General features: G+C 48.0%; 1 protein-coding gene across 4 annotated transcripts in view; it reads left to right on the top strand.

Moving 5' to 3' along the window:
• Nucleotides 1–19,385, top strand: part of ZBTB24 (zinc finger and BTB domain containing 24) — an 84,371-nt gene that overhangs the window by 51,332 nt on the left and 13,654 nt on the right. For all 4 annotated transcript variants that reach the window (XM_063917108.1, XM_063917109.1, XM_063917107.1 and 1 more), the window contains exons 5-6: nt 5,522–5,605; nt 5,980–6,061. In XM_063917108.1, coding sequence (XP_063773178.1) covers nt 5,522–5,605; nt 5,980–6,061 — 166 coding nt within the window. The remainder of the gene's footprint in view (nt 1–5,521; nt 5,606–5,979; nt 6,062–19,385) is intronic.

Here is a 19,385-nt window from a genome sequence, read left to right as displayed (position 1 = left end):
CCCATTCTACCAGAAAAGTGGGCTCATCTTGGGCGGCTGCCCGAGGCGTCTCGGCGTTACAGCTTTGCCGAGCAGCTACTTGGTCGGGTTCAAACACTTTTGCTAAGTTCTATAAGTTTGATACCCTGGCTGATGAGGACCTTGCGTTTGCTCAGTCGGTGCTGCAGAGTCGTCCGCACTCTCCTGCCCGTTCTGGAGCTTTGGTATAAACCCTATGGTCCTTTTGGAGTCCCCAGCATCCTCTAGGACGTAAGAGAAAATAGGATTTTGGTACTTACATATAAATCCTTTTCTCCTAGTCCGTAGAGGATGCTGGGCGCCCATCCCAGTGCGGACTGTTACTTGCAGTGTTTTCTTGCTAGTTAAATTAGTTTATACACGGGTTGTGTATTTCTTGTTTCAGCTTGTTGCTGTTGTTAATTCATACTGTTATCTGGTTTAATGTTACTCTGGTTGTACGGTATATTTGTGGTGTGGGCTGGTATGTTGGTAGCCCTTAGTTTAAACAAAAATCTTTCCTCGAAATGTCCGTCTCTCCTGGGCACAGTTCCTATAACTGAGCTCTGGAGGAGGGGCATAGAGGGAGGAGCCAGTTCACACCCAGATTAAGTCTTTTCAGTGTGCCCAAGCTCCTGCGGATCCCGTCTATACCCCATGGTCCTTTTGGAGTCCCCAGCATCCTCTACGGACTAGGAGTAAAGGATTTATCGGTAAGTACCAAAATCCTATTTTTACCTCACTCTGACCACCTAGTGGATATACGTCAGGAGCCTTGGGAAAACCCGGGTAAGAGGTTTGTGCATCAAAAGAAGATGATGGCTCGCTATCCCCTCGCACCAGAGCTGTCTAAAATTTGGGAAATGCCTCCTCCAGTAGACTCACATGTGGCTAGGATGGTGGTTTCCTCAGCTCTACCTGTCACTACCGTGACCGTCACGTCTCTAAAAGAGCCTACGGATAAACGTGTGGAGGGTTGTCTGAAAGCGATTTACACCCTTACGGGTGCTGCACAAAGGCCCACTATTGCAGCAACATGGGCTGCAGAGGCTATTGAAGCATGGGCCTTGGAGTTAGAAGCTGAAATCTTTTCTGACCATGCTAGACAATGCTTGTCATATATTGTCACAGCTTCTCACTATATTAAAGAGGCGGCTTCTGATGCCGGTATCCTAGCAGCCAAGGCCTCTACTACATCAGTCCTGGCTCGCCGGATATTGTGGCTGAGATCCTGGTCTGTGGATATAGACTCTAGAAAAACCTTGGAGGTACTCCCTTTCAAGGGAGATATTCTGTTTGGGGAGGACTTAAATAAGATAGTGGCTAACTTGGCTACTGCCAAAACTGCCTGTCTGCCAAGTACTGTTCCCACTGTGTCAAAGACTAAAGGTATTTCCTTTCGCCCCTTTCATCCTTCAGGTAAAGCAAAAGGTCAGGCGTACAACAAGCAGGCCCGCACTTCCAAACCTGTAAAGCCGAAGCCCAAAAGAGCCTGGGCGGCCCGTCAGCCAGCTTCCAAGACCGATAAGCCTGCTGCATGACGGGGCGGGCCTCCCCCTGGGGGATCTCAGGGTGGGGGGCCGGCTTCTAGGGTATACCCAAGAATGGTTGAAGACCACTTCAGATGCCTGGGTACGGGAAGTCGTCACGAGGTTACGCCATAGCCTTCAAAAACCGCCCCCCTCATCGATTTTGCCGGACAGACGTCCCGTTGGACCAGACAAAGGCAAACACTCTGCATTCGGTGGTACAGACCCTCCAGGTGCCTCTTGCGCAGAGGGGCCGGGGGTACTATTCTCCGCTGTTTCTAGTCCCGAAACCGAATGGGCCCTCCCGGCCCATTCTCAACCTCAAGGCATTGAACAGGTTTGTGAAGGTTTCCAAGTTACGTATTGAAACCCTTCGCTCTATAGTTCTGGCCTTGGAACCTGGGGACTACATGGTCTCCTTGGACATACAGGATGCTTACCTGCATATTCCTATAGCAGTGTCACATCAACAATACCTGAGTTTTGCTATTGGCAACATCCATTACCAGTTTCGGGCGTTACCTTTTGGTTTAACTACGGCTCCGCGAGTCTTCACCAAAGTCATGACGGTGGTACTCCGCCGTCAAGGGGTCAGGATACTGCCGTATCTGGACGACTTGTTAATCCTGGCAAATTCCCCAGAACTTCTCCTACGTCATCTGGATATGACGGTCCGGTTTCTACAAGCCCACGGGTGGCTCATCAACTGGAAGAAATCCTCCCTGGTCCCTGCTCAGAGCATGGTGCACCTGGGAGCGCTATTGGACACTCACAACCAGAGGTTGTTCTTGTCTCAGGAGAAAGTCCTGAAGCTTCAGGACAGAATTCATTGCTTCCTTTCTCGTCCGCAAGTGTCGATACATTTGGCAATGCAGGTGCTGGGCCTCATGGTCTCAGCATTCGACATGGTGGAGTATGCTCAATTCCATTCTCGCCCCCTCCAGAAGCTAATTCTAGCCAAGTGGGACGGCCTGCCTCACCGGATCAGGTCTCACATGATCTCATTGACTCCGGAGGTCCGTCTGTCGCTGCTCTGGTGGCTCCAGGACCAACAATTGTGCAGGGGCCGTCCCTTCTGGATATCCAACTGGGTCCTGTTGACGACAGATGCCAGTCAAAGAGGTTGGGGCGCGGTGCTGGAGCAACACTCCCTTCAGGGTCGGTGGACCAAGGAGGAGTCCCTCCTCTCGATCAACATTCTGGAATTGCGGGCGGTCTACAATGCATTAAACCTAGCCCAGCATTTAATTCAGAACCGTCCTGTTCAAGTGCAGTCGGACAATGCCACCACAGTGGCTTACATAAATCATCAAGGCGGCACTCGAAGCCATTTGGCAATGAAGGAAGTCTCACGGATTCTACATTGGGCGGAACGCCATCTACCGGCCATATCGGCAATATTAATTTGGGAGTCCTGAATTGGGAAGCGGACTTTCTCAGTCGTCAGGACGTACATGCTGGCGAGTGGGGCCTCGATCCAGAAGTGTTTCAACTCCTAGTGGGAAAGTGGGGTCTTCCAGACGTAGATCTGATGGCGTCTTGACACAATCACAAGGTTCCGGTCTTCGGAGCAAGGACAAGGGATCCTCAAGCAGCATTCGTGGATGCGCTGGCGGTGCCGTGGAGGTTTCGGCTGCCGTACGTGTTCCCTCCGGTGTCACTCCTGCCCAGGGTAATTCGGAAGTTCAAGCAAGAAAAAGTAATTCTGCTTCTCATAGCTCCAGCGTGGCCCAGACGCCACTGGTTCTCAGACCTGCAAGGCCTATCGTCAGAGCGTTTAATTCTACTTCCACAATGCCCAGACCTCCTCGTTCAGGGCCCCTGTGTCTACCAGGACCTAGCCCGGCTGTCTTTGACGGCGTGGCTCTTGAAGCTTCCGTCTTAAGGGCTAAAGGGTTTTCTGAGGCGGTCATTCAAACTATGTTGCGGGCCCGGAAACAGCCTTCGGCTCGGATTTACTATAGGGTCTGGCATTCTTACTTTGTTTGGTGCGCATCTCACGATTATGACGCTTCCAAGTTTAGTATAGCCAAGTTGTTGGCTTTTCTTCAGCAGGGCCTGGACTTAGGCCTGCGTCTGGCCTCCCTCAAGGTTCAAATATCTGCCTGGTCAGTGTGGTTTCAGAGAAAAATTGCAACCTTACCTGATGTGCATACCTTTACTCAGGGTGTGTTGCGTATCCAACCTCCCTATGTCCCGCCTGTGGCTCCTTGGGACTTGTCGGTGGTTTTGGAGGCGTTACAAGAGTCTCCGTTTGAACCTCTTGGTTCAGCTGATCTTAAGTGGCTTTCCCTTAAGGTGGTGTTTCTGCTGGCTATTGCCTCAGTTAGAAGAGTGTCGGATTTGGGTGCTTTGTCCTGTAGTTCCCCATATCTGATTTTTCACCGTGACCGGGCGGTTCTTAGGACTCGTCCCGGATATTTACCTAAGGTGGTTTCTTCGTTCCACCTTAACCAGGAGATTGTGGTTCCGGCACTTGTTTCTCCTGATCTGTCTTCCAAAGAGCGGTGTTTGGATGTGGTACGGGCTCTCCGTATCTATGTGAAGAGAACTGCTTCTATTAGGAAATCTGATTCTCTCTTTGTGCTGTTTGGATTTCACAAACGGGGCTGGCCTGCTCATAAGCAAACTTTGGCCAGATGGATTAGAATGGTGATTGCACATGCTTATGTGAGGGCTGGCCTCTCGGCTTCTGCTCACATTACGGCCCATTCTACTCGGTCTGTGGGACCTTCTTGGGCGGCCCGCCATGGTGCGACCCTTGAACAATTGTGCAAGGCGGCTACGTGGTCCTCTGTGAACACGTTCATAAGGTTCTATGCCTTCGATACTGCCGCTTCCCAGGATGCTTCCTTTGGACGCAGGGTTCTTGTGCCCGCTACAGTGCGTCCCCTCCCATAAGGAACTGCTTTAGGACATCCCCTATGTCTATCCTTGTGGAGCCCAGTGTACCCCGCAGCAGAAAATTAGTTTTATGGTAAGAACTTACCTTTGTTAAAACCCTTTCTGCGAGGTACACTGGGCTCCACAAGGCGCCCACCCTGACGCACTTAGCTTCTTTGGGTTGGTATGGCATTAGCCGCTGACACTTCTCCTGTCGTGAGAATGTGGTGTATGTGGCTACTTACTGTTGTCGTCTCTTTTCCTGCTACTGCATTGGGCTGGTTAACTAAAAACTGAGCTCCTGTACAGGGAGGCGGGGTTATAGAGGAGACGGCTCTATGCATTCTGGGAACAGTCAAAGCTTTTCAGCCTGTTGGTGCCTCGGATCAAGATCCTACTCTACACCCCTATGTCTATCCTTGTGGAGCCCAGTGTACCTCGCAGAAAGAGTTTTAACAAAGGTAAGTTCTTACCATAAAACTCGTTTTAAACTCATAGTACCGTGTATTGTTTAGAACACGCGTATGTAGAGAAAGTTGGGAGATGAGCACCCAGGGGTCCTGATTATGAGGTGGGAGTACAGCAAAAAAGAACACTAACTGTGCACCTGGACAAATCATGCTGCACTAGAGGGGGGCAGATGTAACATGTGCAGAGAGATTTAGTTTTGAGATGGGTGTGTGTAAACTGAAATCTAAATTACAGTGTAAAAAAAAAAAGAAGCTGTCTATCATTTGTGGGCTACATGCAAAAACAGCCAGTATTTATCCTGCATTCAAAAAAATACATTTATTTGCACCCCTTGTTCGGGTGTAGTTACTTGCTCTTTTTTGCTTTATTCCCACCTCCGAATCAAACCCAGACTCTTTCACCCTTATCACTATTTAGTATCTCCACAATTCGAGAGCATTATAGAGAGAAGACGGCAGGAGATTTATATAGGGACAGTGTAGGTAGTCCGATCTCCACATTTAATGTGTCTCATCACTTACAGCAGAGCTTATATCTCATGCTCAAAATATTGGTGAACGACTATTAGTTTTAATACCAAGAATTGCAGTATTCATCAGGATCTTTCTTAACTACTTGTGTCTTTTATTTATTAATGTAAGGTGGTAGGTTACCAGAGTGCAATGTCTGCCAACGAAAGTTCATGGATGCTGCACAGTTAAAGAAACATCTAAGATCTCATACAGGTACACGTTCCAGCTGATGGTTCTTCTGTCAGTCATGTCATTAGTCATGTCATGTCCAGTTCATTAAAGTACAGTGTGTGAAGTATAGAGGTACTTTTGATAAATACTGTTTGCAAGAGTTGCTTTCCCTTTGTCATCTGTGCGCCACAAATACATTGGGAAAAAAGAGTGAATATAAAATATATATAGATGTGTGTGTGTGTGTGTATATATATATATATATATATATATATATATATATATATATTCTAATAATAATGGTCCCTGAAATGCATTATAAGAGATTATAAATTATTACGTTGTGCATTCTCATGTCACTACTATCTTTTTTGCTAACAAATAGTCTGTATTCATTCATACATTAATTCATTCAGGTGAAAGACCATTTACATGTGAGATCTGTGGAAAATCGTTCACTGCTAAAAGCTCACTACAGACACACATCAGAATACACAGGTACTGTATATTTATATATTGTATAGACACTCAGGTGATCTACATTGTCATGTTTAAGTGTGTAGAAATAAAGTCTAATATGGAGGCTATCCTAGCCAGCCTCATACCACAGCAATATTCATTCATGGAGCTGTAACACACACACAGAGATAGGTATTTTTCTACAAAGCTCATGCATTCTGCACATCAGTACTTGTTTGTATAATTTAGCATTTGGGGATTTTGAGCTTATTTAAGTGGTTTTCCTGTACAAAATAAACAATGTAAGCACATATGGGTTGATGTAAGAAATGTCGTTATGAGGGAGAAGCAGTATCCGCTCCATTACGTATGTATGTATGAGGAGATGTGTGCCTGTCTATATTGGCGCTGCTATGTACAAGATAGCACGCCGATATTGTGGGCAATGTATGAACGGATGTTAGCACTGACCGCTCCAACACCTGCAGCTATCGATTTCGACAGCTGCAGGTGTCATTCCTCATACACCTCAGGCTTATGGTCCGTAAGTGCTTCCATCTGCACGCTCCCACCAGCAGCATCAACGCGCTCAGAGACAAATCTCCTTTATCAAGTTGTGCTGCTGTAATTACGGATAGGCTTTATATACCCTACTCCTCATTATGATAGGCTGGTAATAGTCCATACCTGTTCCCAGGTGCATAACACTGACTAAAACAGCATTCAATGGAAAACCATTTACTTTAACATAGAATTAGGTGTCCACAATTCATTAAATTATATTAATACATAGTCAATATCTGTGTAGTAAAATATCTATAGTCTACTATTATATCAATATGAATTTTGGAACTATAAAGTATGTATGTATTTCAGAATATAAATGTGGAATTAGATAAAGACAGGTTGCTATAGGCGCAATATGGCTAAATAACCCTTTGTCTGTGCACACTGTAAATTTCTGGTGGAATATATGTGTAATTTTATTATTTATTATTACAGTTATGCAATAAGCCAAAACAGGATTATATATCATATCATCAATTTAGAAAAAATATCCATATTAATCAATACCAGTACCGCCTACAGTGATCATTACAATAATGTATGTGTAGAAACTAGCAATATAAAACAACAAATACCCAGCAAAATAAAGTGTTACGAATTATTGTTTCTCTAACGTCCTAGAGGATACTGGGAAACGTAGTTACCATGTGGTATGGTTCGGGTCCATTGGAGCCTCGCACTTTAAGAAATTAGTGGTGTGTGCTGTCTCCTCCCCTCTATGCCCCTCCTGCAGACTCAGTTTAGAAAAATGTGCCCAAGGAGCCGGGTGCATTCTCTGGAGCTCCAGAGAGTTTTCTTCAGAGATTTATGTTAGTTTGTTTTTTTCAGGCAGCACTGGATGGCACCAGTTGCCTACATCGTGGGACTTGGAGGGGACTGTACCAACCTCCTATAGGGTTAATGGTTCGTATCCCCATTGACTGGACAATAAGCTCCTGAGGCGCTGTTTCACATGCCCCCAGGGTGTGCGCACACGCTGGCAGCATGCCGCCACATCTGACATATGCCGAAGATGCTGTGCAGTGAGTACAGACACCGGGGTCCCTGTTAGCGGGTCCCCGGTGAAACTGGCGGCGGACACCTGGCTACGGGCTGAGGTGCCAACTGAGACACCCACATTGGCGCTGACATAAAGGGGTTTGTAAACTCCTTTTTACACTGTTTAAAGCCAATATAAACACAGAGGGACCCCGCGCCAGTGAGGGGGCGGGGCTTCCCAGAGAGCGGGACCAGCAGCTGAACGGCGCCATTTCCTACTGCTGCTGACTGCATGCAAGCGCTGCTCCTCCACAAAACCTACTGAATCACCAATTGTACTGTTACCAGGGGGTTTTATAGAGAAGGGGGGAGCATTTAGGCTATTTTACAAATTTTGTCTTACTAAGGCTCTGGAATTGTACCCAGCAGAGCACTGCTTTCACTGAGGTGCTGTAATTGTATGCTGGTTTCATTCCTCCCTGTGTCACTCCATTCAGGCTTTCTGGGGTTTACTGTGTTATTTCACTCTCCTGTGTTTTCACTGAACTGTGTTATTTCACTGAAATCTGTGTGTTTCAGCTAAATCAAAATGTCTGGGAAGAAGGCTGTGTGTCCCTCATGCAACACTTAAGTTTTCCCCTTCACCAGGGGGATCTCTCCTATGTACCCAGTGTTCTCTACCTTTACAGGGTAGTAGCGATCAGGAACCAGAGTGGTTAGAAACATTTAAAGGAATGATTAATAATATAAATACAGAGTTGGTTACTGCCAGACAGGAAAGACAGACCCTTAAAAAATCTGTGGATGATTTTTTTGATCAAGGCTGCTGACCACAGGCAGGCTACTCAGCCCCCCCTGCTGGTCTCCCATAAACGCACACTACCACATGTGCTCCAATCTGACTCTGATAATGACATGACAGATATGGATGAAGGGGAGGTGGATATGGAGGGTGATAATACTCTGTCTCAGGGTGTGGATGCTCTAATCTATTCTATTAGGGAAGTCCTCAACATACCGGATAAGGAGACTGAACCTGATGAAGAATTGTTTTTTAATCAAAAACCAAAATCTTCTGCCACCTTCCCTATATCCAAGGAATTAAACTCACTCTTTAAAGAGGCGTGGGTCAATCCTGACAAAAAAAACGGTTGCTACATTCTTTTCTTTTCCCACCTGAGGATAGGAAAGTATGGGAAAAATTCCCATGTGTGGATACTTCAGTGTCCAGGCTGTCACGTAAGATTGTGCTGCCTGTACCTGGGGCTCTCTATCTCAAAGACCCGGCTGACTGTAAAATTGAGATTACACTCATCAATTTATACAGCAGTGGGCGTAGCACAGAGACCCACTATTGTTTGCGGTTGGATTACAAGGGCCATGGTGAAATGAGCTGATAATATAACAGAGTGGTTTGACACTCTATCTCAGGAAGAGATCCTGACTGTACTGCATCATAATCAGGATGCTGCAAATTTTATGAGTGAGGCGATCAAAGAAATAGGCCTCATCAATGCCAGTGCCACAGCAATGGCGGTCTCAGCTCGCAGGGCTCTGTGGCTGCGAATATGGTCTGCGGATTCTGATTCCAAGAAAGGCGTGGAAAATTTTCCTTTTACAGGGGATGCCTTGTTTGGGGAAGAACTGAACAAGTGGATTTCTCAAGTGACGGCGGGGAAGTCTACCTATCTGCCGTCTGCTGCGCCTCCTTCTAGACGTCCCTATCCTGGGCCCTCTCTGCAGTCCTCTCGTGCGGCCAGATTTAGAGGCAGAACCAGAGGTGCCTCAAATGCAGCTAGGGGAAATAGAGGTAAGTCCCGCAAACCAGCGGCTGCTGGATCTCTGGACCAAACCTCCGGATCCTCATCCACTAAGCCCTCCGTGTGAAGGTTGGCCCCAGCTGCAAGGAGACTTTCAGGTGGGTGCTCGTTTTCACCACTTCGTCCACGTGTGGGTGAACTCCTGCCGGGGCCCTTGGGTGAGGGACCTCATATCCCAGGGGTACAGATTGGAATTTCAAGCACTACCTCCTAGATTCTTCAAGTCCAGCTTACCAGCTTCACCTGTAGCAAGAGTTACCTTACAAGACACCATTCAAAAAATACTACATACAAAGGTTATTGTTCCAGTGCCTCCTGTGTTGCTCAACAGGGTATTTTATTCCAGTCTATTTGTGGTACCGAAGCTGGACGGTTCGATACGGCCGATCTTGAACCTCAAATCTCTGAACCTACGTGTGTTCAAGATGGAATCCCTAAGGGCGGTGGTCTCTGGCCTGGAGGAAGGGGAATTCTTGTTGTCCCTGGATGTCAAGGATGCGTATATCTACACATCCTGATATAGCCCCCTCATCAAGCTTATCTGAGATTTCTGTTCTGGACCACCACTTTCAGTTTCAGGCTTTACCCTTTGGTCTCTCCACTGCCCCAAGGATATTCACAAAAGTTATGGCGGAGATGATGATGCAACTCCGCATGTTGGGAGTAAACATAGTCCCCTACTTGGACGATCTCCTGATAAAGGCGGTGTCCAGGGAGAGTCTGTTAAACAGCATCAACTTGGCAACTCGCCTTCTTACAGAACATGGTTGGATCCTAAATTTCCAAAAATCTCACCTGGAACCGTCACAAAGGATTCAGTTCCTGGGAATGGTACTGGATATGGTGTCTCAGAAGGTGTTCCTCCCTATAGACAAGGCATTGACAATTCAGGCTATGGTCCGCTCAGTGCTCAGACCTCGCAGGGATCTCCCTATTATGGTGGCTACAAGTCTCTCACCTTGTGGAGGGTCGTAGTTTCATTACCCAATCTTGGACTCTACTGACAACGGATGCCATCCTCCGAGGTTGGGGGGCAGTGACCCTGGGGGCTCAGTTCCAGGGAAAGTGGTCGAGTGAGGAATCTGCACTCCCGATCAATGTTCTGGAACTCAGGGCAATTTACAATGCTCTTCTGCAGGCCTCCTATCCTCTCCGAAACCAGGTACAGTCGGACAACGCCACGGCGGTGGCGTACATGAACCGACAGGGAGGAACAAAAAGCAGGGCCGCAATGTGAGAGGTGTCACGGATACTCCTCTGGGCGGAAGCCAACTCAAAGGCCATCTCAGCCATATTCATTCCAGGCATGGACAAGTGGGAAGCGGACTTCCTCAGCAGGCACAACCTCCATCTGGGGCATTGGGGCCTTCATCCTCAGGTGTTTCAACAGCTAGTTCACCGGTGGGGATGTCCACAGATAGACCCGATCGCTTCTAGTCTCAACAAGAAGCTCCGTTGTTACTGTCCCAGAATGAGAGATCCACAGGCTGCAGCGGTGGATGCTCTGACAGCACCGTGGACTTTCCAGTTCGTGTACCTGTTTCCTCCAATACCTCTTATTCCCAGGGTTCTAAAAAGAATCAAACTGGAAAACGTTCAAGCAATTCTGATTGCCCCATATTGGCCTTGGCAGGCCTGGTATACAGACCTCCTGGCCATGTCTCTGGAGGAACCCTGGCCTCTGCCACTTCTCAAGGATCTTCTTCGACGAGGGCCGTTCGTCTATCTAGACTTACTGCGGCTACGTTTGATGGCTTGGAAGTTGAAAAGGAGATTCTAGCCAGGAAAGGTCTTCCCTCAAGGGTTATTTCAACTATGATCCAAGCCCGTAAGGAGGTCGCGTCTAAACATTACCACCGTATCTGGAAGAAATATGTTTCTTAGTCTGAGGGTAGAAAATATTCTACTGTGGATTTTCATCTTGGCCGTTTTCTGCTCTTACTGCAAGCAGGCGTAGATAAGGGCCTACGCTTGGGCTACATCAAGGTACCGGTCTCTGCTCTCTCCATCATCTTCCAGAAACAGCTGGCTGTACTTCCGGAAGTGCAAACGTTCTTGAAGGGTGTTCTTCGCATCCAACTGCCCTTTGCCCCTCCCACAGCTCCGTGGGATCTCAACGTGGTTCTGACTTTTCTGCAGTCGGACTGGTTTGAACCTTTACACAGGGTGGACTTGAAATATCATACTTGGAAGACTGTCATGTTACTGGCCTTGGCCTCGGCGAGGCGTGTGTCAGAATTGGGGGCCTTTTACTGTAAGAGCCCTTATTTTATTTTTCACGAGGATAGGGCGGAGCTCAGGACTTACCCACAGTTTTTGCCGAAAGTGGTTTCTGCTTTTCACATTAATCAGCCGATAATGGTTCCGGTACTGTCTGACACATTGGTTGCTCCTAAGTTCTTGGACGTGGTCAGGGCTTTGAGGATTTACGTCAAGAGGACAGCTCGTCACAGGAAGCCTGACTCGCTTTTTGTCCTTTATGACGCTACCAAAATTGGATGTCCTGCTTCTAAGCAGTCCATTGCTCGATGGCTCAGGTTGACTATTCAACAGGCCTATTCTTCTGCGGCATTGCCTTTGCCGACTTCTATTCGGGCCCACTCCACAAGGTCGGTGGGTTCTTCCTGGGTGGCTGCCCGGGGCGGCTCGGCCTTACAGTTTTGCCAAGCTGCTACTTGTGAAGTTCTGTAGGTTCGATATCTTGGCCGGTGATGACCTTCAGTTTGGTCAGGCGGTTTTGCAGGGGACTCTGCACTCTCCCACCTGTTCTAGGAGCTTTGGGACTTCCCCATGGTAACTACATTTCCCAGAATCCCCTAGGACGTTAGAGAAAATAGGAATTTAATACCTACCGGTAATTCATTTTCTCGTAGGCTGTAGGGAATACTGGTCGCCCACCTCAGTGCTTCATTTTCTTGCTTACCTGGTTGTAAGTTTCTTGGTTGGGTCTTCTGTTGCTGTCCCTGTTCCTTGTTCTGGTTGGCGCTGCTATCCTTTGATTTGGGTAGCACTGCTACCTCTTTGTTGTTCTGTGTTGGTTCATTGCCTCACCGCTGTTTATGTATGTATCCTTCTCTCAAAGTTTGTCTGTCTCCTCAGGCAGTTTTCCTAGACTGAGTCTGCAGGAGGGGCATAGAGGGGAGGCGCCAGCACACACTATTGATTTCTTAAAGTGCCAGGCTCCAATGGACCCGATCTATACCACATAGTAACTGTTTCCCAGTATCCCCTACGGACTACGAGAAAAGGAATTACCGGTAGTTATTAAATTCCTATTTTCTTTATTAAAGTGGCAACTTATTCTACAGTGATGGTTTGCAAGGAATAGCGCAAACCTGTATAACAATTCAAGGACATACAGTATATTCAGACTGTTATAGGGCTCTGTCATTATAGATTGAAAACGAGAAGCGAGACAAGACATAACTACAGTATATATTATAGAGACAGAAAGAAAAAAAAAAGATTCCCTGGTAATACATAGGGACTCATTTCACAAATGTTTTATGACCATGCTTCCTATACAGAGCTGTATCTGTCTCCTCCTTAGTACAGATCACCTCTCTTTCTAATCTGTTTGAAGAGCAGCAGGAAAAATAAGATTTTAAACCTACCGGTAAATCTATTTCTCCTAGTCCGTAGAGGATGCTGGGGACTCCGTAAGGACCATGGGGTATAGACGGGCTCCGCAGGAGATAGGGCACCTAAAAAGAACTTTGACTATGGGTGTGCACTAGATCCTCCCTCTATGCCCCTCCTCCAGACCTCATTTAGAGAACTGTGCCCAGAGGAGATGGACAATACAAGGCAGGATTTAGAAATCCAAGGGCAAGATTCATACCAGCCCACACCAATCATACCATGTAACCTGGATCATACATAACCAGTTAACCGTATGAACAACAACAGTAACGGTCCAAGACCGATTTCAACTGTAACATAACCCTTATGTAAGCAACAACTATATACAAGTCTTGCAGAGTTTCCGCACTGGGACAGGCGCCCAGCATCCTCTACGGACTAGGAGAAATAGATTTACCGGTAGGTTTAAAATCTTATTTTCTCTTACGTCCTAGAGGATGCTGGGGACTCCATAAGGACCATGGGGTTTATACCAAAGCATCCAATCGGGCGGGAGAGTGCGTATGACTCTGCAGCACCGACTGAGCAAACGCTAGGTCCTCATCAGCCAGGGTATCAAACTTGTAGAATTTAGCAAAAGTGTTTGACCCCGACCAAGTCGCCGCTCGGCAAAATTGTAATGCCGAGACGCCTCGGGCAGCCGCCCAAGAAGAGCCCACCTTCCTAGTGGAATGGAACTTAACCGAATTTGGTACCGGCAATCCAGCCGTAGAGTGAGCCTGCTGAATCGTATTACAGATCCAGCGAGCAATAGTCTGCTTCGAAGCAGGAGCGCCAATCTTATTGGCCGCATACAGGACAAACAGAGCCTCTGTTTTCCTAATTCTAGCCGTCCTGGCTACATAAATCTTTAAGGCCCTGACTACGTCCAGGGATCTGGAATCCTCCAGGTCACTTGTAGCCACAGGCACTACAATAGGTTGATTCACATGGAATGAAGAAACCACCTTAGGCAAAAATTGCGGACGTGTCCTCAATTCAGCTCGATCCACATGAAAAATCAAGTAGGGGATTTTGTGTGACAAAGCAGCCAATTCTGATACTCGCCTTGCTGATGCCAAGGCCAACAACATGACCACCTTCCAAGTAAGAAATTTCAACTCAACCTTGTTAAGGGGTTTAAACCAGTGTGATTTTAGGAACTGCAACACCACGTTGAGGTCCCACGGTGCCACTGGAGGCACAAAAGGAGGCTGGATGTGTAGCACTCCCTGGACTTCTGGAAGAGAAGCCAATTCCTTCTGAAAGAAAATCGAGAGGGCCGAAATCTGAACCTTAACAGAGCCTAATTTCAGGCCCATATCCACTCCTGTCTGTAGGAAGTGGAGAAAACGACCCAGATGAAAATCTTCCGTAGGTGCATTCTTGGTCTCACACCAAGACACATACGTTCGCCAGATACGGTGATGATGCTTAACCGTCACCTCCTTCCTAGCCTTTATTAACGTAGGGATGACCTCTTCCGGAATCCCCTTTTTCGCTTGGATTCGGCGTTCAACCGCCATGCCGTCAAACGTAACCGCGGTAAGTCCTGAAATACACAGGGCCCCTGTTGCAACAGGTCTTCCCTCAGAGGAAGAGGCCAGGGATCTCCTGTGAGCATCTCTTGTAGATCTGAGTACCAGGCCCTTCGAGGCCAGTCTGGGACAACGAGTATCGTCTGTACTCTTCTTTGCCTTATGATCCTCAACACCTTTGTGATGAGAGGAAGAGGAGGAAACACGTAGACCGATTTGAACACCCACGGTGTTATCAGAGCGTCTACTGCCACTGCCTGAGGGTCCCGAGACCTGGCACAATACCTCCGAAGCTTTTTGTTGAGGCGTGACGCCATCATGTCTATTTGAGGAGTTCCCCAAAGACGTATTATGTCTGCAAAGACTTCTTGATGAAGTCCCCACTCTCCTGGATGGACATCGTGTCTGCTGAGTTAGTCTGCTTCCCAGTTGTCCACTCCCGGAATGAAGACAGCCGACAGAGCGCTTACATGATTTTCCGCCCAGCGAAGAATCCTGGTGGCTTCCGCCATCGCGACTCTGCTTCTTGTCCCGCCTTGGCGGTTCACATGAGCCACTGCTGTGACATTGTCTGATTGAATCAGAACCGGTAGGTTTCGAAGAAGACTCTCCGCTTGTCGAAGGCCGTTGTAAATGGCCCTGAGTTCCAACACATTGATGTGTAGACAGGACTCCTGGTCTGACCATAGTCCCTGAAAATGTCTTCCTTGGGTGACTGCTCCCCATCCTCGGAGGCTCGCGTTCGTGGTTACCAGGATCCAGTCCTGAATTCCGAATTGGCGACCCTGCAGCAGGTGAGCACTTTGCTACCACCACAGGAGAGACACTCTGGCCCCTGGGGACAGAGTTATTTTCCGATGTAAGTGCAGATGGGACCCGGACCACTTGTCCAGAAGGTCCCATTGAAAAGTCCTTGCATGGAACCTTCCGAAGGGAATGGCCTCGTAGGCCGCCACCATTTTTCCCAGAACTCGAGTGCATTGGTGAACTGACACCCTTTTCGGTTTTAGCAGGTCTCTGACCATGTTCTGGATGTCCTGGGCTTTCTCTATTGGGAGGAAGACCTTCATTTGTTCCGTATCCAGTATCATACCTAGGAACGGTAGTCGAGTTGTCGGAATCAACTGTGACTTCGGTAGATTTAAAATCCAACCGTGTTGCTGGAGCACTCTCAGAGAGAGCGCCACACTGCTCAGCAATTTCTCCCGTGATCTCGCTTTTATCAGGAGATCGTCCAAGTATGGGTTAATTGTGACTCCATGCTTGCGCAGGACCACCATCATTTCCGCCATTATCTTGGTGAAAATCCTCGGGGCCGTGGAAAGTCCAAACGGCAACGTCTGAAATTAGTAATGACAATCCTGTACAGCGAATCTCAGGTATTCCTGATGGGGGGCATATATGGGGACATGCAGGTACGCATCCTTTATGTCCAGAGACACCATAAATCCCTCCTCCATGTTGGCTATTATCGCTCTGAGTGATTCCATTTTGAATTTGAATCTTTTTATGTACAGGTTTAGGGATTTCAGATTCAAAATAGGTCTGACCGAACCGTCCGGTTCCGGGACCACAAATAGGGTTGAGTAGTAACCTCTTCCCTGCTGGTGCAGGGGAACCTTGATTATCACTTGCTGTATAGACAGCGTTTGAATTGCAGCTAACACTACATCCCTTTCCGATGTGGAAGCTGGTAGGGCCGATTTCAAAAATCGGCGCGGGGGCACCTCCTCGAATTCCAGTTTGTACCCCTGGGAAACTATTTCCAACACCCAGGGATTCAGGTCTGATCTGACCCAGGTCTGACTGAAAAGTCGAAGACGTGCCCCCACCGGTGCGGTCTCCCTCAGGGGAGCCCCAGCGTCATGCTGTGGGTTTTTGGAGCAGCCGGGGAGGACTTTTGGTCCTGGGCACCTGCCGAAGCAGGTGCTCTTTTGCCTCTGCCCTTACCTCTGGCGAGGAAAGAGGATCCCCGACCTCTTCTGGACTTGTGCGACCGAAAGGATTGCATCGGATAGGGTGTTACTTTCTTTTGCTGTTGGGGAATATATGGTAAAAAATTTGGACCTGCTGTAGTTGTGGAAACCAGGTCCGTCAGCCCATCCCCAAACAATACCTCACCCTTATAGGGTAGTACTTCCATATGTTTTTTTGAATCCGCATCACCCGTCCATTGGCGAGTCCATAAGGATCTTCTCGCCGAGATAGACATGGCATTGGCCCTAGAAGCTAGCAGTCCAATGTCCCTTTGAGCATCCCTCATAAATAAGACTGCGTCTTTAATATGGGCTAGAGTTAAGAATATAGTATCCTTATCCATATTATCAAATTGATCTGTCAGCTCATCTGTCCAAGCTGCAATTGCGCTACACACCCATGCCGACGCAATTGTCGGTCTTAGCACAGCACCCGTATGAGAATAAATACACTTTAAGGTAGTTTCTTGCCTGCGATCTGCAGGGTCCTTAAGGGCCGCTGTGTCAGGAGACGGTAGCGCCACTTTCTTGGACAAGCGCGTCAGGGCCTTGTCCACAGCGGGGGGTGATTCCCAAATCTCCCTGTCCTGCTTAGGGAAGGGGTATGCCATATAAATTCTTTTGGGGATCTGCGGTCTCTTTTCCGGAGTCTCCCAAGCTTTTCCAAAGAAATCATTTAATTCATGAGATGTGGGAAAATTAATAATCTTTTTCTTTTCCTTAAACATGTGTACCCTTGTGTCGGGGACCGAGGGTTCATCCTCAATATGCAACACATCCCTTATTGCCACAATCATACACTAAATGGTTTTAGTCACCCTAGGGTGCAATTTTACTTCGTCATAGTCGACACTGGAATCAGAATCTGTGTCGGTAGTAGTGTCTTGTGTTAAGGGACGCTTTTGAGACCCCGACGGGCCCTGTGAGTCGGTCCAATCCGAGGATTGACCCCCTGATGTCCCCCCTAAGTCAGCCTTATCAAGCCTTTTATGTAAAGATGCCACACTTGCATTCAACATATGCCACATGTCCATCCATTCCGGAGTCGGCACAACCGACGGGGACACACCACTCATTTGCTCCACCTCCTCCTTGGAGAAGCCTTCCGCTTCAGACATGTCGACACAACGTACCGACACCCCACACACAGGGATTAACCTCAAGGGGACAAAACCCCAACCAGGCCCTTAGGAGAGACAGAGAGAGAGTATGCCAGCACACACCCAGCGCTTAATAACACTGTGGAAAAATATGACCAGATAGCGCTTTTTTTTTTTTTTTATAATAATATTCCAATTCCCACTCACTGCGTCGCCAATGTGCCCCCCTCCTCTTTTTTCCAGCCTGTGAAGTTCAGCAGGGGAGAGACCAGGGAGCCAGCGTTCAGCATGCAGCCTCTGTGGAGAAAATGGCGCTGGTTAGTGCTGAGGATCAAGCCCCGCCCACCCGACGGCGGGCTTCGGTCCCAGTGCTTTTTTTTATTAAAATGGCGGGGGATTCTTGGATTTACTGCCTCCGCAGCCTAATCCATCTTAACATGCCCAGAAGTGAGGAATATTGCTGCCCAGGGCACCCCCCCAGCGCCCTGCACCCTTCAGTGCTGCTCTGTGTGTGTATAGTGGGAGCAATGGCGCGCAGCTTACCGCTGCGCGCCTTACCTCATGAAGATCTGATGTCTTCTGCCGCCTGATGTCTTCTGCCTTCTCATACTCACCCGGCTTCTATCTTCGGCATCTGTGAGGAGGACGGCGGCGCGGCTTCGGGACGAACCCCAGGTGAGACCTGTGTTCCGACACCCTCTGGAGCTAATGGTGTCCAGTAGCCTAGAAACAGAGCCCAACCGTAAAGCCAGCCCTGCTTCTCTCTCCTCAGTCCCACGATGCAGGGAGCCTGTTGCCAACAGGACTCCCTGAAAATAAAAAACCTAACAAAATTATTTTAAAACAGAAAACTCTGGAGAGCTCTCTGCAGTGTACCCTTTCTCCTCTGGGCACAGAATCTAACTGAGGTCTGGAGGAGGGGCATAGAGGGAGGAGCCAGTGCTCACCCATAGTCAAAGTTCTTTTTAGGTGCCCTATCTCCTGCGGAGCCCGTCTATACCCCATGGTCCTTACGGAGTCCCCAGCATCCTCTAGGACGTAAGAGAAATCAGCATTGTTCTCTCCAGGCATAATTGCCAATTTTAGGGGCCACTATCCACCCATTCACCGGAATAAATAAAAAATAAGAATTTACTTACCGATAATTCTATTTCTCATAGTCCGTAGTGGATGCTGGGGACTCCGTCAGGACCATGGGGGGGGGGGGTAGCGGCTCCGCAGGAGACAGGGCACAAAAAGTAAGCTTTTAGGATCACATGGTGTGTACTGGCTCCTCCCCCTATGACCCTCCTCCAAGCCTCAGTTAGGTACTGTGCCCGGACGAGCGTACACAATAAGGAAGGATCTTGAATCCCGGGTAAGACTCATACCAGCCACACCAATCACACCGTACAACTTGTGATTTGAACCCAGTTAACAGTATGATAACAACGAAGAAGCCTCTGAAAAGATGGCTCACAACAATAATAACCCGATTTTTGTAACAATAACTATGTACAAGTATTGCAGACAATCCGCACTTGGGATGGGCGCCCAGCATCCACTACGGACTATGAGAAATAGAATTATCGGTAAGTAAATTCTTATTTTCTCTAACGTCCTAGTGGATGCTGGGGACTCCGTCAGGACCATGGGGATTATACCAAAGCTCCCAAACGGGCGTGAGAGTGCGGATGACTCTGCAGCACCGAATGAGAGAACTCCAGGTCCTCCTTAGCCAGAGTATCAAATTTGTAAAATTTTACAAACGTGTTCTCCCCTGA

The sequence above is a fragment of the Pseudophryne corroboree genome, chromosome 4, assembly GCF_028390025.1.
Source record: "Pseudophryne corroboree isolate aPseCor3 chromosome 4, aPseCor3.hap2, whole genome shotgun sequence".
NCBI classification, from domain to species: domain Eukaryota; kingdom Metazoa; phylum Chordata; class Amphibia; order Anura; family Myobatrachidae; genus Pseudophryne; species Pseudophryne corroboree.
Note: the sequence above shows the minus strand (reverse complement) of the source record. Positions and strands in the feature narration are given on the sequence as shown.